Here is a 27,757-nt window from a genome sequence, read left to right as displayed (position 1 = left end):
GGGTCTCCCCTGTGGGTGCAGGGCCACAGCACTTGGGCCATCTTTCACTGCTTTCCCAGGCACATTAGCAGGGGGCTTATCAAAGTGGAGCAGCCAGGATATCCAATGGGATGCAAGCAGTGGCTTTACCTGCTACACCACAATGCTGGCCCCCGTGTCTAGGTTTTCCTGAAGTGGAATGTGAGATGAGATCAAAGGGTTAGGGGATGATGAGAGACAAGGGAGTGGTAAAGTTTGGACTAATTTCTGTGAAAGGCATCCATGGAAGAGGCAGCTTGAAGTTAGAATATCATTAAGAACCCTGATAAAATACATCAGATAATTGTGTTCCCTAGCAATAACAGTTATATGAGTTTATGGCCTGGGAAAATATATTGTAGAATTCAAGAGCCGGCGCCGTGGCTCAATAGGCTAATCCTCCACCTTGCGGCGCCGGCACACCGGGTTCGAGTCCCGGTTGGGGCGCCGGATTCTGTCCCGGTTGCCCCTCTTCCAGGCCAGCTCTCTGCTATGGCCAGGGAGTGCAGTGGAGGATGGCCCAGGTGCTTGGGCCCTGCACCCCATGGGAGACCAGGAAAAGCACCTGGCTCCTGGCTCCTGCCAGGATCAGCGCGGTGCGCCGGCTGCAGCGGCGGCCATTGGAGGGTGAACCAACGGCAAAAAGGAAGACCTTTCTCTCTCTGTCTCTCTCTCTCACTGTCCACTCTGCCTGTCAAAAAAAAAAAAAAAAAAAAAAAAAAAAAAGAATTCAAGGACTGGGTGTGGTGGCATGGTTAATAGACTTTAAAAGGAGATTATTTCTGAGTAGCATGTGTGGTTCTTCAATTCTAACGTGAAGATGAATCACTGGGGCCTATGCTGGCACTGTGGCATCTCAGTTATAACTGCTGTCTGCATGGGGCCAGCGCTGTGGCTCAGTGGGTTAACGCCCTGGCCTAAAGCGCTGGTGTCCCATACGGGTGCTGGTTCGAGACGCGGCTGCTCCACTTCCAATCCAGCTCTCTGCTATGGCCTGGGAAAGCAGTAGAAGACAGCCCAAGTTGTTGGGCCCCTGCACTCACGTGGGAGACTCAGAAGAAGCTCCTGGCCCCTGGCTTCGGGTCAGCGCAGCTTCAGCCACTGCGGCCAGTTAGGGAGTATACCAACAGATGGAAGACCTCTCTCTCTCTCTCTACCTCTCCTCTCTCTGTAACTCTTTCAAACACATAAATAAATCTTAAAAACAAAACAAAACAAAACAAAACACCCCTGCTGTCTGCAGCGCTGACATCCCACATGGCCGCTAGTTCAAGTCCTGGCTGCTCCACTTTGGACGCCTGAGCATTTGGGCCATCTTCTGCTGCTTTCCCAGGCCATTAGTAGGGAGCTAGATGAGAAGTAGAGCAGCTAGGACTTGAACTGTGCCTATATGGAATGCTGGTCCCACAGGCAGCAGCTTTACCTAATATATCACAGCATCTGCCCCATACATAAAATCTTTAAAAAATAAAAAATGTCTAACTGGGGAAGCAGATTACAAAGGAAAAAGGGTTGGGGGGGTAATGAGAGACTACAATGTGATTCTGTAGGTTTGGTGTGATATCTTCTAAGTTCTGCATTTCCCTTATTTTTTTAATGTTTATTTTCACATACTTGAAAGAACAGCAGATGCATAAATTGCATCTGGTTTGCTCTCCAGATACCCATAACAGCCAGGGCTGGGCCAGTCTAAAACCAGGATCCCCAAACTCCAGATCACCCATGAGAATGGCAGAGGCCCGAGCACTTGAGCCATCACCTACTACCCCCCAGGATGCATTAACAGGAATTGGAAGCTGAGTAGCAGACAGGATCACCACTCTGATTATATGATGGAGATGTCCCAAGCAGAGGTTCAACTTGTGCCAAAATGCTTGTCCCAAGTTCTGCATTTATAATAGTCTTAGGTGATGCTCATGTTGCTTTGCTTTGCTTTGCCTTTTTTTTTTTTTTTTTTTTTTTGACAGGTAGAGTTATAGACAGAGAGAGAGAGAGAGAGAAAGGTCTTCCTTCCATTGGTTCACTCCCCAAGTGGCCGCTATGGCCAGCACTGCGCCGATCCAAAGCCAGGAGCCAGGTACTTCTTCCTGGTCTCCCACGTGGGTGCAGGGGCCCAAACACCTGGGCCAACCTCCACTGCCCTCCCGGGCCACAGCAGAGAGCTGAACTGGAAGAGGAGCAATCGGGACTAGAACCCGGCGCCCGTATGGGATGCTGGCGCTGCAGGCGGAGGATTAACGAAGTGAGCCACGGCACCAGCCCCACGTTGCTTTTTCATGGACCACATTTTCAATAGTAAAAGTCTCAGTTTCATATGAAGATGATACTAAAAGAGGCTTCACAGGCCAGGAGAAGGTGAGAATTAGAGGGTCCTGCTGGGTTAGAGTTGCAGAGTAGAGGCCAAGAGTTTAATACATCAGTTAAGTCACTGATTGGGATGCCTATCTCCCATCTCAGTGTCTGGTGTTGAGTTCTTACTCCATTTCAGACTTAGCTTCCTACTAATGCGCACCCTATGAGGCAGCAGGTGAGGGCTCAAGTACTTGGGTCCCCACCACCCAGGTGGGAGTTCCAGATTCCTAGTTTGTCCCAGCCCTAGCTGTTGCAGGCATTTGGGGGATTGAACCAGTAAGATCTATTTCTGTTGCCCTCTGCCTTTCAAATAAAGCAAAAATAAATAAAAATAGAGCAGATTATATGAGAGTTGGAAGTATGAAAGAATTGTGGACCAAGACTAGAAAATCAGTTAAGCTTTCTAGCCAGTTGTGAGCAATGACCAAACTCAGAATCTAGTTCTGGTTTTAGCTGGCAGTGAAAATCCTGTGAGGGTCATCATGGACACTAATCTGTGAGGAAGCAGATAGATTATGGAGTGGGGAAGTATATGGTTCTTCAGTGAAAACAGAGGCACAGAGATGAGACTAGGGACAGACTACCCAAACACAGAGAACATACATGGAATAGTTGTCTCAAAGAGGCCTTTAGCTCAGAATGCCACTTGCCAGTCCTATGGTGTATGGTATCTCAAATGAGCTGGAACCAGCATTGTGAGTGCACTGGGTTGAGCTACCTGTGATACTGCCAACCCTTATCAGAGTGCTGGTTCTGCTTGCAATCCAATCCCCTGCTAACAGTCCTAGGAAAGCAGAAGATAGCTCAAGTACTTGTGTCCCTGCCCCCTACACTGGAGACCCAGATGGGAGTTCCTGGCTCCTGCCTGGCCCAGCTGACATTGTGGTCACTTGAGGAGTGAACCAGAGTATGAAAGATCTCTTTCTCCTCTGTCATCCTTTCAATTAAATAAAACAGCATTTAGCAGGGAAGACCCACCCAAGTCTATGGGCATGGCTCCACTCTGGCAGCACTCAAAATTCCAGGTACCTGGTTCTTGTCTCCAGATTCTGACTGAATTGATCTGGATTGGTAGTTGTGAAAGCTCTCAGGCAATTCTAACCCCAGCAAAATCTGAGCACCATTACTTACAGATCTTTCAAATACATTAAACACTACAGTGCTTATGAACAGAATTAACCTAGGTATCAGTTTTCCCTTGGACAGTAACACTGATCACAACTCATTTACACACAAACACCCCTCCAGCTTTATCAATTCATATGTTATGGAAGGATAATAAAAGACCAGAATTCACCAAGTTCTTAATGAGTGCTGCTGAGCTGTCTGCATGCATTGCCCTGTACAATTCTCACAACACACATATACTGGTTATGGGTATTATCCCTATTTTCATAGATTTTAATCACTCTCAGACAAGTTAAAATGAGTTAGCTGAGACCATACATCCACAAGACGGCAGGCTTTGATTTTAAACCCTGATAGTTGGACTATACAGCCAGTGCCTTCAGCCACCACTCATGTGCCAGACACTGCTGGAGCCTATGTGTTGCAGGCAATAGCAGGACCCCCAAGGGACTCAGACTTGGGATGCACACTAACATTCAGCGGCCTGGTTGCAGTCCTTCAAGGTGGGAGGATGTGGGTCAGCAGATGGGAAACTGGTTGTTTTGCTTCCCTCCCATTTCCACCAACAGAGGAAATGAGTGGCACCCAACTCACAGAAGGGAGATGCTATAAGAACACCAGAAAGAAGAAATCCTATTCAAGACACAGAGTGCATTTATGGATTTGTCAGATTCAATGCATTGTTCTTATTATCTGCCAGCATCACTTGAATTAGGTATTTATACTCACTCTAAATTTGCCCAATTGTCAGGTCATCAAGGAAACCATATCATCACCTCAAAGGCTGTTTCGGGGGCCACTGCCTGCAGTGCTGGCATCCCACATGTGTGCTAGTTCAGGTCCTGGCTGCTCACTTCTAATCCAGCTCTCTGCTGTGGCCTGGGAGGGCAGTGAAGGATGGCCCAAGTCCTTGGGCCTCTGAACCTACGTGGGACACCTGGAGTAGGCTCCTGGTTCCTGGCTTCAGATCAGCCCAGCTCTGGCCCTTGTAGCCATTTGGGGAGTGGACCAGCAGATGGAGGACCTCTCTCTCTCTTTCTGCCTCTGTAACTCTTTTAAATAAAAGTTAAAAAAAAGAAAAACACTAAGAAAATGAATGCTTGAATAAGGCTTACTTCCTATACAGCATCTTAAAATGTAGTTTTTTTTTTTTTTTTAGGTTTTTTTTTTAAACTTTTATTTAGTAGATGTAAATTTCCAAAGTACTGTTTGTGGATTACAATGGCTTTTTTCCCCCATAACTTCCCTCCCACCCACAACCCTCCCATCTCCTGCTCCCAAAGAGTTAATAAGAAAGGGACAGAGAAGTCTTCCATCTGCTGGTTCAGTCCCCCAAATGGAGACAACAGCTGGGACTGGGCCATGCCAAAGCAAGTAGCTTTATCTGGGTCTCCCATATGGGTGGCAGGGGCCCAAACACTTGGGCTATTTTCTGTTGCTTTCCCAGCATTAGCAGGGAGCTAGACTGGAAGTGGTGGAGCAGAGACAGGAACTGGTGCCATCTGGGATGCAGGCATCACAGGGTGGCTTTACCCTCTGTACCCCAGTGCTGGCTGTATGGATGGTTTCTGACATAATCTGAATGCTGTCTACTCTTTCTTGAGGGTTACATTTTGGGCAAGTACTAGGATATCTAGGATTCAGGTATTTTGGACTTACCTTAGAGCTACTAGAGAAACTTTTCTTGGCAAATTGAGTTTTCTGGTGACTGCGCCAGGTAACTGATTCTAAGTGGCCCAAAAAACCAGCAAAAAACAGTGACAACAGAAATATCTTCAGTAGGCTGAGAAGAGTTGGGAGAAAATAGTGAAGTTCAGATTCATGAATGATTTCTACCTTCTGAAAGTAAATGTTAACTGTAAACTTGTTTTGCCAATGGCATATGTATAAATGGGAATAGAACTAACTTTTGGATTATATTCATTTTTAAAGAATGTTGCTGAAGAAAATACAAGGGTACTGTATTCCTTATATGGAGTTGTTGAACACAGTGGCACTATGAGGTCAGGACATTATACTGCCTATGCCAAGGCAAGAACTGCCAATAGTCATCTCTCTAATCTTGTTCTTCATGGTGATATTCCACAAGGTAAGAGGTCTTGGAAAATTGGAATTTTAAATAGATTAGAGCAAAACAAAAAAAAAAAATTATTTACTTTTCTATTTTTTTTTTTGGACAGGTTTGGAAATGCAGTCAACCAAAGGGCAGTGGTTTCACATCAGTGATACACATGTGCAAGCTGTGCCTACAACTAAAGTCCTAAACTCACAAGCGTACCTCCTATTTTATGAAAGAATACTATAACAATATAAAAAGCACTTTCTCTGGAAACACATTTTTGGCTTTTATAATGGCTGTAATAACAACAATAAAAAAGTAAAGACTATTTAAATCATGTTTACTTAACATTAAATACATGCCAGAAGAAATCATGTTTAAATATTGAAGGGAAAAATAACTATAAAGATTTACAATGGTTTTGTATCGTCACAGTGGTTTTTATTCCTGCTTCCATTTTCTGGAAAGGAAATTCTGAATTACTTAAATCCTCTATGCTTACTATGGGTGGTGGGTTGCAATGCATCAATAAACTGACTTAACTCCAAAACTTGTTTTATTACTTAGAAGATTTTAAGTTGTATTGACTTTAATGGCTTCATGTACAGTGAACTCTTGCTGCAGCAAAAATGAGATGCACATCATTCCTAGCACTGTTGAGTTTATGTAAGACCCAGTCAGCCATATGCTAAAATTCCTTTGAAAGAATACAAAAAACAGTTTCAAACAGTATTATTCAGGGACCTACTATGATCGATCAACAAATACAGTGCCTATGTCCTATTAAATCAGTATAATGCAATGTTCTTTGTTTTTCCAGTACTGACTTATTGATCATAACTGGATCTACTTAACTCATATATGTCAAGGAGATGGATTTTCAGTTATATCATAAGTGCCTTTATATCTGTGCTACTAGAATGTCTTCTATTCAACAAATCATTCTTATTGGAACACATTGCCTCAACTTTTAGGATTTCCAGAGCTAGGGAAATCTAGTCCAAGGGTTAGTGATTATTCCTATAATGGGCCAGACAGTAAATATTTTAGGCTTTGTGAGCCCATTTGTTCTCTCTGCTACTCCACTGTGCCACTCCTGTGTTGAAAGCAGCTACAGACAATAGTGCAGACAACATGTAACAACTATCTGAGCAGGGCTGGATCCCAATAACTTAAAAACAAGCAGCATGACAAACAGGCCTCAAACTACTTAACTGACTTGCTCTAAGTCCCACAGCTAACGTAATTAACAAGGCTGAAACAAACAGGTCATTTGGATCCAGTAACAGTAGTCAGACAATGGTGAGGCTTTGACAGTAACACCTTTATTACATCATCCAGCTGATGATATATAAACACAAAAACACTTCTTAATTTAGGGAAAATAAGAAAACATCAGGCATTTCCTATAGTACTACTACAAATATGGCCTTCACCCACAGTAAAAATGAAGCCATTCAATCATTTTGGTCATCATCCCAGTCCTTCTTCCCACTTGGAGGCTTGGGTCCACCAGCTGGTTTTGCCATGATGATCTACATAATTACAAAAAAAAAAAAAAAACCACAAAAGTTATGTTTATATAAACTCAACCTCTGCAATGGGGAGTATTTTTTTGAATAGCCTGATTTAAAATTAGGCAATCATCGTGACATACATAATCAATTATTGACATAAGCAATCAATTATACACGAAACCCTAAAGCACAAAGATTGCTAGCTTCCCTGTTAGAAATTAACTTGTAGCATTGTGAGAAAAAATTCCCTGCCTTTATGGATAACAGCAACATCTGCACAGATTAGTGAAGAACATTCCAAGACATGCACTTTCATAACTCAGTATGCTGAATGCGAAAGTATCTGCATGCATCACTGGTATCAATCAGTTTGGCACCTGATTTACTATTTATATGTGAGGTTCATCTTGCCAAGCATCTGTATCCCAATTTCCTTGTGGTTTAGGAGCTTTAGGTCCACCTGCCAGTTTTGCCATTATAATCTAAAGTAATTGATACATTATTATATTATATATAAAGTTCAACTCCGACATTTTCTAGTACCTATAAATGAGACCCGTTCAAGCAGCAGGAAATGTCTGTCCATAAACAAAATCCAAGTTTCCTCGTAACTTAAAATCTATTACAAACTTCTCTTAGTTACCTAAAATGTGCTAACCTTGCATTTCTCAAGGACAATATAACCATTCAACATTTTAAAGGGATTTATGTTAAAATGGTACTGGCTTTGGCCTCAAGTTATTTGGGAGAGGCAAAATTAAGCAATTAGTTAGCTTTGAAAACGTAGAACTCTGAGCCGCTAATAATATAGATTACCTAAAGGCATCAAGCATAATTTTAGAACCCAAGTACGGCACCTTGATTTAAAAATAGTTTCATTCAAACTTTAGGAGGCATCAGAATCATTTGGAGGGCTTACTAAAACAGATTGCTGGGCCTCCCCAAAGTTTCAGACTCATTGGAGCTGGAGTGAGGTCTGAGATTTTCTCCCCTAGTATAAAGCAGGGTTTCTAGTTTAAAACCAAGAAAAGCTTTTGTAACAAAAGGTTATCAATTATCATCTTGTTTGGATAACTGACATTCAAAAAGTGCCTCACTTAACAAATGTTCTCTATATCTAGAATAAACATTTCCTTAGGTTATTACTTTTATTTAAAAACTAATAATCTAATGCCAAAACTGGTAAAGAAACTCCTACTGATAAATCTGGTACACAAACATACAGTTTCTGTTTACCTCTGATGAGCTGTAACTGGATATCCAGTTCCATTTATAAAAAGGTTCTTCCTTATACTGAAGAAAAACCCATTTTGCTATACATCTAATTACAACCAAGAGGTCCTTATTGTGCTTAGGAATAAGTCTAGTTACCTCTTTGCCAATTTATTCCTACAACTCATTACTTCTCTCAAGTTTAATTCAGAATGATTTTCACTTAAAGGACATAAACCATGCCCTCAGCAATTTTAAGTACTTACAAACAGATGATCAGAAAATACCTTTGTGAAAAATAATTATGAACTACAAACAGGTGGTCTGCAATACCTGCATCCATATTCCACTTTAATATTATATAATTAAACTCTCTAGATAACTTGTACAAAGGGGTTCTAAGGCCAAACTTGAAAGCTGAATCTAAATTCGGTTTATTCCACAGATTCCTTACCAATTTAAAAAGGTTTATATTGCAGACAGCTTCATTTTTAATTAGCTGTAATATATTCATACATTCTAAAGCTAATAGGAAAAAAAAGACATTTTTCAAGGATACTTTAACATCTCTAACATATGATGGTAAACAAGTACTCCTTTGAATACAATTGGAACTGTGCTATATTCAAGTTCTGTGAAAATTTCCTCTTGAACCATAAAAAACTAGCTTAAAGATCTAAATTTCACTTTTTGCTCACCTGATCCACTCTAAGTACAGTGACTGCAGCATTCGTAGCCAGTTTGATAGCCCAGTATTTTCCTAGATAAGTATCTAAAATACCGGCTTCCAACATGTCTTTTACAGCAGGAACTTCAGCCTGTTAACACAAAACAATTTTCATCCTTCATTATAAATTAAGTGAAACTGCTTACACTCAATAACAAAACCTCATGGCTCTTTAAACTGTACTAAAAAATAACTAAGGGTGGGCATTTGGCCTACTGGTTAATACTCTTGCCTCCCTTACTGGTGTGCCCTGGTTTGCATTTCCAGCTAAGGAAGACCTTGAGAAGCAGGGATGGATCAAGTGATTGGCTGTTGAAGGCAACTGGGGGAATGAACTGGCAGATGGGAGCTAGCTATCTCTCAAATAATTCAACATTAAGATGGAAAACATTAATAAATAAATGTGCATAAAATAGAAATATACGATAAATATACATAATATGTAACTACATATTGGAGTGCCTGGTTCAAGTCCCAGTTACCACATTTCTAATACAGCTCCCAGCTAATGCTCACCCTAGGAGGCAGTAATTACTACTTCAAATACTTGGGGCCCTGACACTCATGTGAATTATATTCTGGGCTCCTGGCTTCTGCCTGGCCTATCCCTGACTATTGTGGGCTTGTGGGGAGTGAACCACTGAAAACAGTCTCTGCCTTTCAAAAAAACTGAAATTTCTATTACTGCTTCCATTTTTAGTTTAAGCATTCACAAAATAAAACAATAATATATAGTTTTTTTTTCCCTTAAATACCTCAATGTCTAATCCAACATTTTTATTTCCTTCTTGATGGACTGCATAGAGTTTAGAGATTACTTCATTGGCCTTAACTCCTGAGTTTTCTGCCAGAGCTCGGGGAATAGCTTCAAACGCCTCAGCAAACTTCTTTATAGCATATTGTTCAAGTCCAGGACATGTCTAAAACAAAACAATTATAATTGCCATTTTATTCAGGTAATGTAAAGTCAGTCAAGATATACAGAAAAAGCTATACCTCTCCATATGATGTGATCTGTTTGGCCAATTCGATCTCTGTTGCTCCACCTCCAGGGACAAGACGTTTATCCTATAAGTAGCCCAAACAAATTAATCAATCAAAAATGTCACTACATAAGAAACAACGAAATCCAGTCATTTGCAACAAAATGGAGGAATCTGGAACACATCATGCTGAGTGAAATAAGCCAGTCCCAAAGGGACAAATACCATATGTTCTCCCTGATCGGTGACAACTGACTGAACACCAAAAAGGAAACTTGTTGAAGTGAAAGGGACACTATGGGAAACGGTGACTTGATCAGCATAGCCCTGACTGTTAATGAACAACTTAATACATTATCCCTCTTAGTAGTTTTTTTGTCTGTTCTACTTAATATGACTGATTTAATTCTGTAATTAATACACAGTTATTCTTAAGTGTTGAAATTTAACTGAAATGTGATCCCTGTTAAACATAAGAGTAGGAATAAGAGAGGGAAGAGATATATAATTTGGGACATGCTCAAGCTGACTTGCCCCAAATGGTAGAGTTAGAAACATACCAGGGGACTCCAATTTAATCCCATCAAGGTGGCATGTACCAATGCCATCTCACTAGTCCAAGTGATCAATTTCAGTTCGCAATTGATCATAATGAAAGGACTAAGAGTCAAAGGGAGCACATAAGCAAGTCTAGTACCTGCTAACACTAACCGATAGAATAAATAAAGGGGAGAGTGATACAACATGGGAAGTGAGATACTCAGCAGACTCATAGAATGGCAGATGCCCTAAATAGCACTCTGGCCTCAGAATCAGCCCTAAAGGCACTCGGATCTGGCTGAAAAGCCCATGAGAGTATTTCAGGCATGGAAAGCCAAGACACTCTGGCAAAAGATCTCTGTGAGTGAGATCTCAGTGGAAAGAACAGGTCTTCAAAGAAGGAGGTACCTTTCTCTGAAGGGAGGAGAGAACCTCCACTTTGACTATGACCTTGTCTAAACAAGATAAGAGTCGGAGAACTCAAGGGGCTTCCATAGTCTTGGAAACTCATGACTGGAGCATAGGGAGATTACTGATGCCATAGACAGGAGTGTCAATTGGTAAAGTCAACAACAGGAGTCACTGTGCACTTACTCCTCATGTAGGATCTCTGTCCTTAATGTGCTGTGCATTGAGATTTAATGCTATAACGAGTACTCAAATAATATATTGCACTTTGTGTTTCTATGGGGGTGCAAACTGTTGAAATCTTTACTTAATGCATACTAAACTGATCCTCTGTAAAAAAAAAAAAAAAAAAAAAAAAGAAAAGAAAAGAAAAGAAAAGAAACTATCAACTCCCACCTTGACTCTCACTGGGATTAAACATGACAATAGGTCTGATCTGATTTCATCATCATTAAAAAAAATCATCAATTATTTTTCACTTTATGTTTCTGTGTGGGAGCAAACTGTTGAAATCCTTACTTAATGTATACTAAGCTGATCTTCTGTATATTAAGATAATCGAAAATGAATCTTGATGTGAATGGAAGGGGAGAGGGAGTGGGAAAGGGGAGGGTTGTGGGTGGGAGGGACGGTATGGGGGGGAAGCCATAGTAATCCATTATTCGTACTTTGGAAACGTATATTCATTAAATAAAAGTTAAAAAAAAAAAAAAAAAAAGAATTTGAGGACTCATGGGAAATTTCTCAATAATTATTTCTCCAATTCTTATAAAGTACTATGTATTTGGTCCTTAGTATTTATTCTTTTCCATTTTTATTCTATTTCTGTTTACCCTCTTCTTTATACCCTGGATTTCATTCACTCCGGCAATAATAGTAACCAGGGACCATGACTCAAGAGCCCTTCAATAAATTATAAGTTTCCTCAAAAAAAAAAAAAAAAAAAAAAAAAAAAAAAAAGTCACTACAAAAAGAAAAGTCTGTTATTTGATTTTTTAAATTCCTGAACTCTAACCAGATTTGAGTTTCTAATCAGGAGCCATCACTCAAAATCTAATCACAAACTTGGCAAAATAAATAATAATAATAATAAAAAAAATCAGTGATCAGAGCAAATTTTCTTATTGTACAGTGTTTGATATATGGAAAAGGGGACCAAAGTAAAGAATGAGAAAAGCACTAAAACAAATGCTTAAGCGACTGAAGGTAAATCATAATTAGAAACAACTATCGATAGCCCTTTAAAATCATTTTTAAAATATAGCCTTTCCTATTTCTTTGCATAATAATTTCACAAAATTATTACATAAGCAACAAGTGCTTAAATACTGTTAATTCTCAAAATGTTCAGGATTCTGCCAACTGTGTTTTTAAGACCTTACAAATTACTATAGATGATTACTGTTAATACTGACCCTTGTGAGAACTTTAAAAGTATTAACACCATCATCTACTGCCCTTTCTATATCATCCATCAGGTTGTCCGTGGAGCCTCGAAGTACTATGGTGGAAATGGCACCATCTTCCTTTTCTGTTAATAAATGTATTTGGTAAAAAAAAAAATAAAAAGATTAAAATACATACTCAAGTAAATCAAAGAGACAAACGCCACACACTTATATAAACACATTTTACCACTGCTACATACCATGCTTAAAAACCACCACCTGTGTGTCTCCAACTTCAGAGAGGTAAACATTATCACAATGGCCCATTTCTTCAAGGACAGGAGGAGTCTGTAAGAAAGTGATTATTAAAGCAAAAATACAAGCAGGCTCAAGTATCTTTAATGTTTTCCTAAAATACATACCAATCTAGGAAGAGCTGTAGCACCAACTGTTTTACACAGTCTTCTGAGATCCCATTTTGAGTTCAGCCTTTAAAAAAAGAAAGACTCCGTAGATTTAATTCCATGAGATATGCAGCATTTAAACTGCAGAGATTAGACAACACAGGAAACCATACACCAATCCTCATGTCATTCTTTCAGCTTTTGATTCAGAACATGTCTTCACAGCACTGACTGCTGTAGCCCAGAAACTGATTCCTGACTCTGCTCAGTTTGCCAGTAATGCCACATCTCAAGTCTGTGCTATACGGCGTTCCTCTAGAATTGGGAGAGTTGAGGGAACAGTGAAGTAACTTAGTACAATGGCATAGCTGCTAAAAATGGTGGCAGGTAGAAACGGACAAGAAAACTGCCTGGTGTGCCCATATAAAAGGTACTTCAAAAAGTCTGTAGAAAACTGGAACTAAAAGGTTTACTATGTGGTGTAAAAAATTTTTTGGAATTCATGTATATTTTTCATTAAAACATATTTTTCTATTTATTTCTTGCAGACTCTATATGCATTTCAAAAATTTCGTGTAATTTATAATTATACAAGCTTATAATAATTAGTTCCATTTTCTGAAGTACACTCATAAATGTGTTCATGAATTTTAAGGTTTGAGTCCTAGGTCTACCTCCAATTCCAGTTCGTTCTAATGCACACCTTGGGGGGGGGCAGAGGTGAAGGCTCAAGTAACTGGGGCTTTATCACCTATGTGGGAGACCCAGAGTTCCAGGCTTCTAGCTTCAGCTTAGCCCAGCCCTGGCTGTTGTGGGCATTTAGAGAACGAATCAGTGAATGGAAGACCTCTTCGCTTGTCTCTGCAGAAAATAAAAAAGGGCACTGCAGGTGACAGACAATGCACCAGGTTTACGTCTGGTCTCTTAAACAAGTTGTTCCTTTAGACAGAAATACTTTTCCCTTTCTTTTTTCATATAGTATCTGTTAACTGGTCCTTCAGCCTTCCGCTTAAATGAGTTTCTCACAAGAATTTCCTGTTCGCCTAGATGGGGGTGGGGAACTTTTCTTCTGCCAAGGGCCACCTGGGTATTTGTTAACATCGTATGTAGGCCATACAAAATTATCAACTTAAAAATTAGCCAGCTATACAGATCTACTGAGTTTCAAGCCCTGTCTATGGCTGCTTTGGCAGAGCCAAACCAAATGATTTTGTAGGTTCCACACCCCTGCCCTAGTTTAAGGCCCTGTGCTACTTGATCTAATACCTTCTAATTTCCTTTTATTAACAACCTTCAAGTTTCAATTTATTTAGGGTTTCATTATTCCCCTACCCCCAGAAAAAACTTATACATTAACAGAATGCAGCTTTCTCTTACCTCACCAACATAATATTGTATTTATTTGCATAATGAAGAGCCATGTCTGCCACTTTGCCACCAGTTACTATGACATTTGCACCAGTAGCAGCAATAGCTTTGACTTGTGTATCCATGAGATTTTCTTCTCCCTTACTAAAATTCATCAATTCTTCAGCAGTCTTTATCAATACGGTTCCCTATTAAAACAAGCAAGCACTCTTTTTAAAGTCATTTAACTACACTGGTGTTCAAAGTTACAGGATAACATTTCACTGAATAATTAAAAGATTTGAGAGAAATACAAAGGTTAAGTGTGAACTTATTATGAAACAGACTTATGAAGCGTATATGAAATTAATAGGTGCCAGTACTGTGGCACGGTGGGTTAAACTGCTGCCAGCAACGAAGGCATCCCATAAGGGTGCCGGTTCATGTCCTGGTTCCTCCACTTCTGAGACAGTTCTCTGCTCATGGCCTGTGAAAAGCAGCTGAAGATGGCCAAAGTACTTGGGTCCCTGACACTTAAGTGGGAGACCAGAATGAAGTTCCTGGCTTTGGCCTGGGCCAGCACTGGGGAGTAAACCAGTGAATGGAAGATCTTTCTGTCTCTCCCCCTCTAACTCTGATTTTATAAATAAATATTTAACTAACATTCAGTTTGCTTCCAGAACTACTTCCCCCAACGGATACATGCTGGAAAAGCTAGAGGATACTGCTATTTTAGACATGTTGACTAGATGTCCTAGCATTTGTCGTCTGACAAAGGTCAGGTAGTGTTGCCAAAATAACATCATGGTTCTCACACTTTTTCTATAATGTGAACCAAATGATCACTCCCACACTAACCCTACAAAACTTTTAAAACCAATAACTCGCCGGCGCCGTGGCTCAATAGGCTAATCCTCCACCTTGCGGCGCCGGCACACCGGGTTCTAGTCCCGGTTGGGGCGCCGGATTCTGTCCCGGTTGCCCCTCTTCCAGGCCAGCTCTCTGCTATGGCCAGGGAGTGCAGTGGAGGATGGCCCAGGTGCTTGGGCCCTGCACCCCATGGGAGACCAGGAAAAGCACCTGGATCCTGGCTCCTGCCATCAATCAGTGCGGTGCGCCGGCTGCAGCGGCGGCCATTGGAGGGTGAACCAACGGCAAAGGAAGACCTTTCTCTCTCTGTCTCTCTCTCTCACTGTCCACTCTGCCTGTCAAAAAAAAAAAAAAAAAAAAAAAAAAAAACAAACAAAAAAAAACAAAAAAAAAAAAAACCAGTAACTCAGATTTCAAGAATTCTGATAAAGGCAGCCACTGCTCACTACAAATACAAACTTCAACCTTCAGAACATGTATTTTAAAAACAGATTTCCAAATTAGCATATTTTGCTTCAGGATGCTGCAGAATGTCAACATTTTAAAGACCTTCCAGGAAGAGCCAAGTACTCATCCTTTCAGTCGCTTAAATGTCAAGGGTTGTAGGTTAGAATATAAACAATACTGCCACCACTCATCTTTCAAGTCTATTACTTAGTAGCTAAATTATCAAAAAGGATAAAAAAATCTGGATTAAAAATACATTTGATCCTACATTTTCCAATCATTAAATACTTACTAGTTCAACAGCAAATTCAATGTCAAAACAAAAATATTAAGCTGACAAAGCAAACCAAACTTAAAAGTTTGAAATCTACATACCTTAGTTTCTGTTATCATGCCATCAAAAGGACAAGAGTACACTGCTATTTTTGCATCTTTGACAGATGTTACATCACCTTCAGTTTCTTTCTTAAAAACCATGCCATGCAATACTGAGGAGGAATAGATACCAGAGCCCTAAAGAGTTGAACACCAAAATCATCATTAGGGCTACATTGCTGACTCTGTATGTACCCAAAATAATATTTCCTAAAACAAACTAACACGCTAACCCAGCAACTGCTGGGGAAATGGGGTGAAGTAATGGACAAAGAGCAAACCATTCAGGGCAAGGTAGTAATCATTGAAGGAATGAGCCACTGGTATGGAGGGGAGGTTCTTCAATGTACCAGGAAGAATCCAAAGTAGAGTATAAATGCTCTGAGCCACTCATTCATTCAAATACTTGGTGCTAATACACCAACTACTGTCATAACAGAAACAGAACAGAGAAAAAAAGCAGACTGTACTCACAAGCTCAATTTAGTGAAGAAGATGGGCAATACATGGAAAGATACAAAGCATACAGTATATGCACAAATACACACATGAAGGTACTTAGGAATTAAAAGTTTATTTTGATGCAAAAAAATTCTGAGAGGGAGGGCTTTTGTCTAGTGGTTAAGCCCTAATCAGGATGCCAGTGTCTCATTATTGGAGTGTCTGGGTTTGATCCCTGGTTCTGACTGTGGCTCTTAATTCTAGATTTCTGATATCGTGAACATGGGAGGCAGCAGAGATGGTTCAAGTAAATAGGTCCTGGCCACCCAAATGGGACACCCGGATTGAGTTCCTAGCTCCTGGCTTTGGGCCCCTGGCTACTCCAGGCATCTGGGAAGTGAACACACACATGGGAACTCTACTCAAATACTCAAGTAAAAGAATAAAACATACACATACACTGAAATCCATGCAGTTTCTTTGTAATACAAGTTTTTTATGAACTTTTTGAAGACCCCTTGTGGAAAGCATGTGTCATTTAAGTTAAATTCAACTACATTAACACTCAGTATGCCTATATGTAAAACCATTTATAGGCTTTACTTGGGCACATGAATTTTCATCAAAAATATACTTCAGGGGCTGGTGCTGTGGCACAATGAAGCTAAAGCCCCAGCCTGCAGTGCCAGCATCCCACACAGGTACCAGCTTGAGTCCTAGCTGCTCTACTTCTGATCCAGCTCCCTGCTAATGCGCCTGGGAAAGCAGCAGGAGATGGCCCAAGTCTTTAAGCCCTTGCACCTGCCTGGGAGACCTGGAAGAAAGCTCCTGGCTCCTGACAGGCTTAGCTCCAGCTGTTGCAGCCACTTGGGGAGTGAACCAGGGGATGGAAGACCTCTCTTGCTGTCACTACCTCTCTCATTCAAAACAATAAAATATATCTTTACACACACACACACACACACTTCGAAGATGCATGTCAAGAAACCCCTGAAAGAACCTAAGAAACAGGTCACGGAGGAGGACGAAAACAAAAAGAGGACAACCTTGAGGAGCTAAATGTGAAGGCTGTGGGAAGGGTCCCCTTGCCACAAGTGGAATTAACAAACCTGCCAAAAAGTAAGCTGTTCTTTGTGCCTGAAGTGATTGATGCCGACCCTTGATTGTACTGCTATTCATACATCTGGACCCTGTACCATAACATCCTTTGCCATCCATAGCTAAAATAAAATGTTATTTTAGAGCCTGTTCCACAATGACAAGCAACAGGACTTCTATCCCGCTTAAAGTTATCTTCTAAGCTTATTGTAATTTGGCATATATGAAGAATAAACAGATTAGTATTTTGTTCACACATTATTTTCAACCCATATTATGGAAAGGTGACTTTCCCAAAAACTGACCAATTTGATAAAATTAATATATTTTTCTAAACTTACCAGAATTTTACAAACTCTGATGTTATCAACATTGAAATGGCCAGAATCAGGAAAAATAGACACTGTTAAGAAAAATGAAAGACATCAGAAGATAGTCTGTGACAACACAGAAACTACCTTAGGCTTAGTAAAGACATGTTTATTTTGGACCGCCTCATTTACTGATATTTACTTACCACATGCCTGAGCAATGAGCTTGGCCAGAAATGCTTCACTGCCATACTGTTTGCTCATTATGGAGGTACGAAGTAGAGATGACACTTCATCGACATCTCGAAGATTTTTTGCAGAACAACATACCAGATCAGGAAGAATTTCATGAGCTTTTCTGCAGGCTATTTCATAACCTTCAATGACCTAAAATATAAAGAACAAAAACATTTCTTCAAAAGTCACAATCTTGACAGAGTTAAAGTGGCTTGTTTCGGTAACCCAAGGAAGACAGCCATTTATTTTCAATAAAATGACAAACTTTATTCTCAGAATAACATGTATGAGAGCCTACTGGTTATGAATCTAGGTTCTGATGACAGCCCAGATTGGAATCTTTTTTTTTTTTTTTTTTTTTTTGACAGGCAGAGTGGACAGTGAAAGAGAGAGACAGAGAGAAAGGTCTTCCTTTTGCCGTTGGTTCACCCTCCAATGGCCGCTGCGGCCGGCACACTACACTGATCCGAAGCCAGGAGCCAGGTGTTTCTCCTGGTCTCCCATGAGGGTGCAGGGCCCAAGCACCTGGGCCATCCTCCACTGCACTCCCGGGCCACAGCAGAGCTGGACTGGAAGAGGAGCAACCGGGACAGAATTCGGCGCCCCAACCGGGACTAGAACCTGGTGCACTGGCGCCGCAGGCGGAGGATTAGCCTATTGAGCCACAGCACCGGCCCAGATTGGAATCTTAACTACCACTTACCAGCTGTAAGTCCTTGGGTAAGACTCTTCCAATGTAACTCTCATTTTCTCATCAAACACAGAGGATTAACAGGCCTCACTAACAGTAGTCCTGTTCAGTATTGTATATGAAGCACAAGCACTACAATGCCTCAGGTAGAGTACACTGCTCAAGAAACAGGTTATTATAATGATTGTCTCAAGCAGTAGGGACACACATGCACACAATAAGTAGCAGTGGATAGTAAAATGAACACTTGCCTCTGAAACTGACAGTCCAATTCTCAGAAGTTCTTCAGCTAATTCCAGAAGAGCTCCAGCAAATACCAGAACAAAGTTTGTGCCATCTCCAACCTCTTGCTCTTGCATATGAGAGGCCATTACAATCATTTTTGCAGCAGGATGCTGTACCTGGTATTAAAAGTATAATCCAGTTGTAACATATGACCCTTCAAACAATGTATTATAATTCACTCCCAATTTTTAAATTAATATACTCCAAATCCTGTAGGCCAGGCAATTCATTTAAGAACACTGCTGCACAATAAATATACCAGGGTCACAAGAACAAACTGTAGGTGCCTCTAGGCCTAGCAACACAAATATATCACTATAAATGAAATCAGCTTCAAAGTGCATCCTTCTTTTGATGGCCAGCCATCCAGTACGTAACACCTTCATATGTAAGATTCAGAACATCATTGCTTACTAAATTAAAAAAAAAAAGTAATTCTAACCACTAAACCCACTTTTTTTTTTTTTTTTTTTTGACAGAGTTAGAGAGAGACAGAGAAAGGTCTTCCTTTTTCCGTTGGATCACCCCCCAATTGGCTGCTACAGCAAGCGCGCCAGGTGCTTCCACCTGGTCTCCCATGTGGGTGCAGGGCCCAAGGACCTGGGCCATCCTCCACTACCTTCCCGGGCCACAGCAGAGAGCTGGACTAGAAGAGGAGCAACTGGGACAGAATCCGGCACCCCAGTCGGGACTAGAACCTGGGGTGCCGGAGCCGCAGGCGGAGGGTTAGCCAAGTGAGTCACATATTTTCAAATTAAATAGACCTCAACTAACTTGCTCGTGTTTCAAAATCCTTTTTACAATTTAAGTTCACAAGGATTTTATATTTAGTAGTTAGCTTTGGATAGTTTTAAGCGAACTATTAAGCAACTGACAGTAGCTAAGAAAGCTATAAAAATTCAATCTGGTTTTACTGCTTTGACAATATCCTTGTTGAAATTATACAATTACCTCTTAAGAACATCATAGTGTCAAATATTAACATTTACAATGACAAGCTCCTTTATAAATATTTTGTGGAATTATATGTTAAGTTTTCAGTTTTTTTTTTTCCATGCAAATTGTTGAATTCTTTACTTAGTATAGAGTTGGTCTTCTCTGTATGAACTTAATCAAAAATGGACCTTAGTGGAGAATCGGACTGGGGATGGGTGAGGAAGGAGCAGAAGGGTGGGATGCAAGGGCGGATATGGTGGGAAGAATCACTATATCCCTAAAGTTGTACTTAGGAAATGCACGAAGTTTGTATTCCTTAAATAAAAAAGATTGGGGGGAATAAATAAAATTTGTTGAGTTTTGTTCAACACAGTCCTTAAAAATATGTTATTTAAGATGTAGGAAAAACTGTATAACAAAGTTGGGCGAGGAGTGCATTATCCTCTCTAAATAAATTATTTCTTGGATCTGTGTCAAAATACACTTAATTTTTGATGTTACCAGAATATGACTAGGCTTTTTATTTTAAAAAAGAAATGACTTACTTCTAGCTCTCTTAAAATAGTTGCTGCATCATTTGTCACAAACAACTTCTCCAGGTGGTTGATAACCATTTTGTTCATTCCTCAAAAACAGTAATAAAAAAGAGAAAAATAAACCAATTATTATTCAGGCTCTTTCCAAAATACCCAGAAAAATCTAGTCATGAAGGTAATTTTTATTTTTTAAAACAGCTCTGTAAAAATTCATATACAGTCATCTTTTCTTAAAGTCCATCTAATAGCCCCATGGGCTTTCCCCGACCCACATCTGTATTCTTTCTTTCCCAGTATCTACCTCTAAGGAGGATGGCAAACCTCACCACATTTTTGCTGACTTCCATTTCTCTTGCAACATGGTTGGCATGCAGCAAGTGTTTAATAGAAATTATATTAACACATACAAAGACCAAAATAATTCACTTAAAAGTATATTTGGTTTTGTACCTATCTCATGAATCTGTATCAATTAAATTCAACTGGTGATGAAAGACAACAGGAAAACATAACTTTTCTCCCTGAAACTATGCTAGTTTTTGTAAGAACTGTTCAACATTTGTCATAAATACCAGGTATTGTTTCAATAGTAGAAATGCTATATTTTATAGTCTCCATAGCATTAACAAGTAACATTCTGAGTCCTATTTTTTTGAGATCTGGGCTGTGGATTAAAAACTGGAAATATTATACTGGTATCATTGAACTACAGAATAACTTTCAAAGCCATACTGTAAACATAAAATTCTCCAAAAAAGTTCACAAGCTAGTACACAAAATTCTATCACTGCATCTTTTAAAACAGAAATTTAGAAATTACCATTTGGTCCATAGGCTGTACGAGTAGTCTGGGCAAGCTCTTTGCAAGCTTGTATGTTTCTATATACAGCCTCTTCTAATCCTGAAAAATGCTGTTAAAAAAAAAAAACCCTTCTGATTAGACAGGACAGCCAAATGAGAATTTTCATATAAGATACATTTGCTTATCTTACTTCCAACAAAAAGGCAGGATAGCTTTGGTATTTGGGAAATGGCGTTTAGATTCTGACTTGGTAGTTAGAATTCTTAGCCTTCTGTGGCTAATTAACTATATGGCCTTGGACAATTTTCACATTTCTTCATCTGTAAAATGGGATAATAAAAGTACCTATGTCTCATAGGATTGTTGATAATCAAAGAAGTTATGTAAAACACATTGCTTGATATTCATAAGCAATCTCTAAATTTTCTCATTGGTTGAAAAACAACACATATTTTTATAGACCACAGATACCTACTACCTACACATCAAATCATAAACCGCTAAATATTTAAAGAATTTTTTAATTTATTTTCATTTTATTTGAAAGGCAAAGATAAACTAAGAGAGAGAGAGAGAAAAATCTTCCAGTTGCTGGTCCACTCTTCAAATGCCTACAATAACCAGGGCTGGGCTGGGTCAGGCCACAGCCAGGAGCCCGGAACTCCATTCAGGTCTCTTCACATGGATGGCTGGGTCCTAGGTACTTGAGCTATAACATGCTGCCCTCCAGAGTATGGATTAGAGCAGGATACTGGACTGGAAGTGAAGTAGAGAGAACCAAAACCAAGCACTCTAACATGGGATGCAGGTGATTCAAGCTGCAACTTAACTGCTGCACCAAACACTTGCTAATTTTTTTTAAACATAGTGAAAAATAAAGGAAGAATACTAAGACTCCATGGGGCTGATATTGTGGCACTTTGGGTTAAAATGACATCTGTGATGCCAGAATTACAAATGGTTGCTGGTTTGAGTCCTGGCTGCTCCAATCCCAATCCAGCTCCCTACTAATTTACCTGGGAAAAGCAGAAGAAATGGCCCAGATGAAGCTCCTAGCTTTGGCCTGGCACAGCCCCAGCTGTTGTGGCCATTTAGGGAGTGAACCAGAAGTTGAAATTTCCTCTCTGTAACTCTGCCTTTCAAATAAAAATAAATAAATCTTAAAAAAAAAAAAAAAGAGTACTAAGACCAAGGGGAAGAAGCAAGAGTATAAACCAAGAGAGCACTTAAACGTTACTGCTGGACTCCAATCCTTTCTGTTAAAAACGCTTCTCAAGTAGTGATCACACAAAGAGTATGACATATTTCAGGTAAAACACTTTTAAAAAGTTTATCAGTATTTTCTTTTTTAAAAAATTTATTTATTTGACAGATACAGTTAGACAGTGAGAGAGAGAGAGAGAGAGGAAAGGTCTTCCTTCCATTGGTTCACCCACCAAATGGCCGCCATGGCCGGAGCTACGCTGATGTGAAGCCAGGGGCCAGGTGCTTCCTCCTGGTCTCCCATGTGGGTACAGAGGCTCAAGCACTTGGGCCATCCTCCACTGCCTTCCTGGGCCACAGCAGAGAGCTGGACTGGAAGAGGAGCAACAGGGACTAGAACGCCCATATGGGATGCGGGCGCCGCAGGCGGAGGATCAACCAAGTGAGCCATGGCGCCAGCCAAGTTTATCAATATTTTCTAACTAAAAGCTGAAACTTGGGATGATGAATATTTTTAATGTATTAGAACCCGGGCTGTGTAAAGCCAGCAGCTGTTTGTTCACTGGGAATTCTTCTTATTTGACAGAGTTATAGACAGTGAGAGAGAGAGAGACAGAGAGAAAGGTCTTCCTTCTGTTGGTTCACTCCCCAAATGGCCGCCAAGGCCGGTGCTGCGCTGATCCGAAGCCAGGAGCCAGGAGCTTCTTCCTGGTCTCCCTTGCGGGTGCAGGGCCCAAGCACTTGGGCCATCCTCCACTGCACTCCTGGGCCACAGCAGAGCTGGACTGGAAGAGGAGCAACCGGGACTAGAACCCAGCACCCACATGGAATGCCGGAGCTGCAGGTGGAGGATTAACCAAGTGAGCCAAGGCACCGGCCCCTTGTTCACTGGGAATTCTAACTGAAGGTATCTGTTCCAAAATGTTTAGGGACTAAAGTATACAGACTTTTGAACTGCAATTCCAACATGTATACTTTAAAAATTCCAAATTGTTTACAATACTAAAATTCTAAATACCTGACATCTCACATAGGTTTCATAAACCTACTATTTATATCAAGGTTTTTCTAGTGCTACACTGCCCAATACAGTGCCATTAACCACACGTGGCTATTTGAATTAAAAAGTTCAGCTCCTCTACTACACTAGCCACATTTCAAAGATACAGTTGGTATCATAACGCACAGCTCTCTACAGAAAATTTCCATCATTGCCTAAAGTTATATTGGACAGTACTGCTCTAAAACACAGCCTCCCTCCAACAATTTCATTTAAGTCCCATCTCCTGACACCCTGCGAACAGGCAACTGATCATAAATCAGAGTGTCACTCTTCTACTTAAGGCCCTTTAATGTGAGCAGCATCAGCATCTCGTGAGTGCCAGTTCGAGTCCTGGCAGCTCTATTCCCAATCCAGTCCTCTGCTAAAGTACCTTGGAAAATAGCAGGAGATGGCCCAAGTGCTTCACCTCTCACCTACATGGGAGACCTGGATGTAGTTCCAGGCTCCTGGCCTCAGCTTTGCCCAGCCCGGCTGTTATGGCCACTTGGGGAAGATACCACCGGCAGATGAGATACCTCTTTCTCTCACCCTCCTCTCTCTAAACTGCCTTTCAAATAAATACATACATACATATATAACCTTCAATGGCTTCCCATCTCATAAAAGTAAAATGCAAATCCCTCTGGGGATACAAGGGCACACCTGTCCTGGCTGCGGCTCACAGTGCTTCTGAACACATCTTTTACCATGCCCGCTTTCCTTTTGCAAGCTTCAGTCTGTTACCTTACTCAATTTTCTTTAAGAAACAGGACAAATTCACTGCATACCCAGGGTCTTTGCACAGTCTGGTGTGTCAGCCCGAAACATTTCCTGCTCTACTCTTTCCTGGCTCTTTCTGTCTTTTGGAACTAGTTAAGAGTCGCCTGAACATCATTTTCAACTGTTCTGCTTCTGGCCTTCCCCTCTCTCTTTTTTTAATCCTTTTCATTCCCCACTATTATCAGTACTGTTTATTTCCTTTATTATTATTTCAAATTCTCCCTCAGATGAATATAAACTCTAAAAGCCAAGACTTCTTTCACTGAAGCCCCCTCAGTACCCACTTATTTCAACAATTATCTTCGTGTTCTGCAGAAAACTGCTAGCACCTGAATGACAATAATGCTTTGATACACAATTTCCCTAAAGTAAGCGGGGAAGGGGAAATCCAAATTGGAAGCTGCAATTTCACTGAGTTTTTTTAGGGAGCAAATAATGTCACATTACCAAAGAGATATCCCACCAACATAATCTTGTTAGCATTTATGTAGTACACCTACGTTCTCTGAAAAGTGCATCCTACGAAACAAAACAGCCCTAACCTCGCAGAAACTGTTAATGTGCTAGCTCCCAATAAACGATGCTCCCGGAATTACGTTCACAAGATCAGAAAGCTAAGTAACTGTACTTGGGCCAGGGTGTCTCCTACGCAGTGAGCTCCACGGGTCGGTCAGATATTTAAGACGATGAAAGTCAGCCCCAGCCCGGTACGTCCTGCACCCCGTCAGCCGACGCTGAGACCAGAACCCCCCCACCCCCGCCCCGGTCCCACAAGGGACTCCCGGCCTCATGGAACCGAAGCGGGAGAGCTTCGTCTCACACTACAGCAGCAGCCCGGGGTGGGTGCCATCTCCTCGCTCCGCACCAGCCCCGTTTCACGGATGGAGAGAAAGCGCACGAGGGGCTTGACGCTGGCCCGGCCCGAGCGCGTAGAAAGCGAATCCCGAGGCCCTGCCCCTCACCCGGCGCCTCGTCCCCTCTCGATCCTTTCCCGGGATATTAAAGAACGGAAGAGCCCCGGGCCTCGGCGGCCGAGCTCCCCCGAGAACACCTCCCCTTCTGGAATCTTCTCTCCGGCTCTGCCAGGGGGACACGCCGGGCCCGTTAGTAGGCCCGTGTCTTCGCTGCGGCCGCCCCAGCCCTCTGCCGACCCTCCCACCTCGCCGACTTCCTCCACTCCTTACTTTCGCGCCTTCTTTGAGCATCTGGGCAAAGCCCGGAGCTTTGGGGACGTGAAGCGCCATGGCCAGCCTGCAGAGGAACCGTTCACGCGCTCGCTAAGATCCCGGAGGTGGCAGGCGAGGGGCACGCACAGCCTTCTGGGAACGCGGCGTGCGGCCGCTGCACGCTCCGCCCCGCTCGTCAGCGAGCCCGCCCTTTCCCCCCGGCCTGATTTCAAGACTCGCGACAGCGAGAGCAGCTCCCGCTGCCAGAACCGATCTGACGATCCCCGATCAGGTCGATCGATCGGCGGAGCGCTAGATACACACTCGGTCTTCTGGCGGACGAATGCGCGCAGGCGCACCAAGGTCATTGTGATTTTTATTTTCCGTTTGCGGGCCCTGCCGACGGTCCTCGGAGGTCTCGGCGTGTGGTTTTTGCTGTACTTGTTAGGCGTAATTTCCACCTAACGCTCCAGACCTAGACACCAGCTTCAGGTGTCCTTTTCTTCCCGAGGCACAGATGTTGCCCTCATCTCCTGAGGCTGGCCTAGATCAGGTACTCTGGGCACCGTAGGAAGTGCTCGCGACGTGGAAGTGGTGATTGAGATCGTTGGTGAGGATAGCTGCGTGTGAGTGCCCACGAGTGCTTTACGTGTAATAGCTGTTGTGGTCGACCTTACAAGTTAGCAATCCTGTCTTCATGTTACAGAAGGGAAACAAAGCGAGCCAAACGAACGGTAATGACTTTCTCAAGATCACAGAGCAAGAGCTAAGATTCCTACTCAGATCGGGTTGAAAAACGCACTCAACCACTTCTTTTCTGCTTCCTGGTGGTAATACAAATCCCTTCGTTTTCCTGTCATCTTTTCAAACCTGACCTCTGTGTCTTTCCACACTGACACATGGCTGATTTAAATAAAAGTTGTCACGCTGGGACAGAATCCACTCGTTTTGTAGACGGAAAATACAGAAAACATGGAGCAACATTTTGGTGGAGCCTTTGATTTGGACGCATATGATTAACTGTCTTAACTTGGGGCAGATTAGCGTCCTTAGTCAAATTTAGCATCATTTTGTTCCTAATAAGCATTTAAAATAATAATGGAAACTGCTTTTTTGCCACCTCAGACCGTATTTGAACCACTCATTGGGAAATACTGCAAAAGATCAACAGTTCTCAAAGTGTAGTCCACTGGTAATGATTTTCATGATACCAAGACATTTCCTCTTGCTTTCAGTAGGAATTTTTCAGAGGCCCACGTGATGTGTTATATGGCAGCAGTTTGAATGTCAAAGGAATGAGAAGCCGATTATCTACTTTTTTAATTTTTATTTTTTTAAACTTTAATAAATATAAATTTCAAAACTACAACTTTTGGATTATACCGGTTTTTGCCCCCATAACCACCCTCCCACACGCAAACCATCCCATCTCCTACTCCCTCTACTCTTCATTTACTTAGTATATACTAAGTTCATCTTCTGTATATAAAGATAATCAAAAATGATTTTTTTTTTTTTTGCCAGGCAGAGTTAGACAGTGAGAGAGAGAGAGAAAGAGAGACAGAGAGAAAGGTCTTCCTTTTGTTGGTTCACTGCCCTAATGACCATTAGGGTGCTATGCCGCTCTGAAGCCGAACCGGGTACTTCCTCCTGGTCTCCCAAGCGGGTGCAGGGACCCAAGCACTTGGGCCATCCTCCACTGCACTCCCGGGCCGCAGCAAAGAGCTGGACTGGAAGAGGAACAACAGGGACAGAATCTGGCGCCCCAACCAGGACTAGAACCCTGGGTGCCAGGGCTGCAGGCGGAGGATTAGCCAAATGAACCATGGCACCGGCCCAAAATGAATCTTAATGAAGCCAATTATGTAAAAGCCAAACATGTAAAATAATGAGACTGCTCTCATTAAAAAAGAAATTACTTGAAGAGATCTCCCATCTGCTGGTTCACTCCCCACATACCATAAACATTTGGGGTTGAGTGGGGCCAAAGTCAGGAGCCAGGAACTCAATCCAGGGTTTTCCCCATGGGTGACAGGAATCTAATTACTTGAGCCATTACTGCCGCCCAGTGATGTGGGGCCCAGCCAGAATAGGAAGGGAAGTAGGGTAAAATTAACTGGAAGACTTTTCCGTAGTTTCTGTCTCTAGCCCTGCTAACTCCACCCCTTTACCTGCCACTGGTGGTTTCCTCCAGGACCAGGAAGGTGAAGCACATGTACAGAGAGAAGCAACTGGAGATGCAATAAAATTGTCCCAGAGGACCTCATGTGCCTTGAATCCTACCCAAACTCCACCGTTTATGTAATAAAACAGCACATCATTCCCCATAAAGGGGACATGAGAACTTCCTTTTTCAGCCTCCTCCCATGCTTTCTCCTTGTGGGGAGGTCTTTCTCTTAGGCCATCTCATGGGGAGCTTCTCTCATGGGTTTGTCTGCATTCCTGCCTGATTAC

General features: G+C 41.7%; 2 protein-coding genes across 20 annotated transcripts in view; one reads left to right on the top strand and one right to left on the bottom strand.

Moving 5' to 3' along the window:
• Positions 1–6,107, top strand: part of USP16 (ubiquitin specific peptidase 16) — a 39,152-nt gene extending 33,045 nt beyond the window's left edge. For all 18 annotated transcript variants that reach the window (XM_008267159.4, XM_089330599.1, XM_017347202.3 and 15 more), the window contains 2 exons: positions 5,431–5,587; positions 5,679–6,107. In XM_008267159.4, the coding sequence (XP_008265381.2) occupies positions 5,431–5,587; positions 5,679–5,803 (282 nt within the window). In that variant the 3' untranslated portion in view covers positions 5,804–6,107. The remainder of the gene's footprint in view (positions 1–5,430; positions 5,588–5,678) is intronic.
• Positions 6,108–6,860: 753 nt separating this feature from the next.
• CCT8 (chaperonin containing TCP1 subunit 8) lies at positions 6,861–25,429 on the bottom strand. 2 transcript variants are annotated; one of them, XM_008267158.5, is made up of 16 exons: positions 25,322–25,429; positions 21,131–21,221; positions 20,320–20,399; positions 18,805–18,954; positions 17,832–18,012; positions 17,656–17,717; positions 15,776–15,913; positions 14,114–14,292; positions 12,755–12,821; positions 12,593–12,680; positions 12,360–12,475; positions 10,010–10,081; positions 9,769–9,933; positions 8,985–9,104; positions 7,452–7,556; positions 6,861–7,092 (listed from the first exon to the last, which is right to left on the bottom strand). In XM_008267158.5, exons 1-15 carry the CDS (start codon positions 25,379–25,381, stop codon positions 7,464–7,466), a joined length of 1,662 nt encoding a protein of 553 aa, XP_008265380.1. In that variant the 5' UTR covers positions 25,382–25,429; the 3' UTR covers positions 6,861–7,092; positions 7,452–7,463. The 2 variants fall into 2 exon arrangements, with proteins under 2 accessions (XP_008265380.1, XP_008265378.2); XM_008267156.5 differs by lacking the exon at positions 7,452–7,556.
• Between the last annotated feature and the right edge of the window lie 2,328 nt (positions 25,430–27,757).

The sequence above is a fragment of the Oryctolagus cuniculus genome, chromosome 4 (assembly GCF_051225735.1).
Source record: "Oryctolagus cuniculus isolate XC-2025 breed Fujian yellow rabbit chromosome 4, ASM5122573v1, whole genome shotgun sequence".
Lineage (NCBI taxonomy): Eukaryota > Metazoa > Chordata > Mammalia > Lagomorpha > Leporidae > Oryctolagus > Oryctolagus cuniculus.
Note: the sequence above shows the minus strand (reverse complement) of the source record. Positions and strands in the feature narration are given on the sequence as shown.

Coding starts and splice junctions, on each gene's coding strand:
- CCT8 (XM_008267158.5), bottom strand. CDS start 25,381: ATGGCGCTTCACGTCCCCAAAGCTCCGGGCTTTGCCCAGATGCTCAAA. Junction 14,293..15,775: donor GCATGATAACAGAAACTAAG/GTATGTAGATTT, acceptor TTGTTTTAATAG/GGAACCGTATTGATAAAGAC. Junction 9,105..9,768: donor ATGTTGGATTAGACATTGAG/GTATTTAAGGGA, acceptor TTGTGTTAACAG/GCTGAAGTTCCTGCTGTAAA.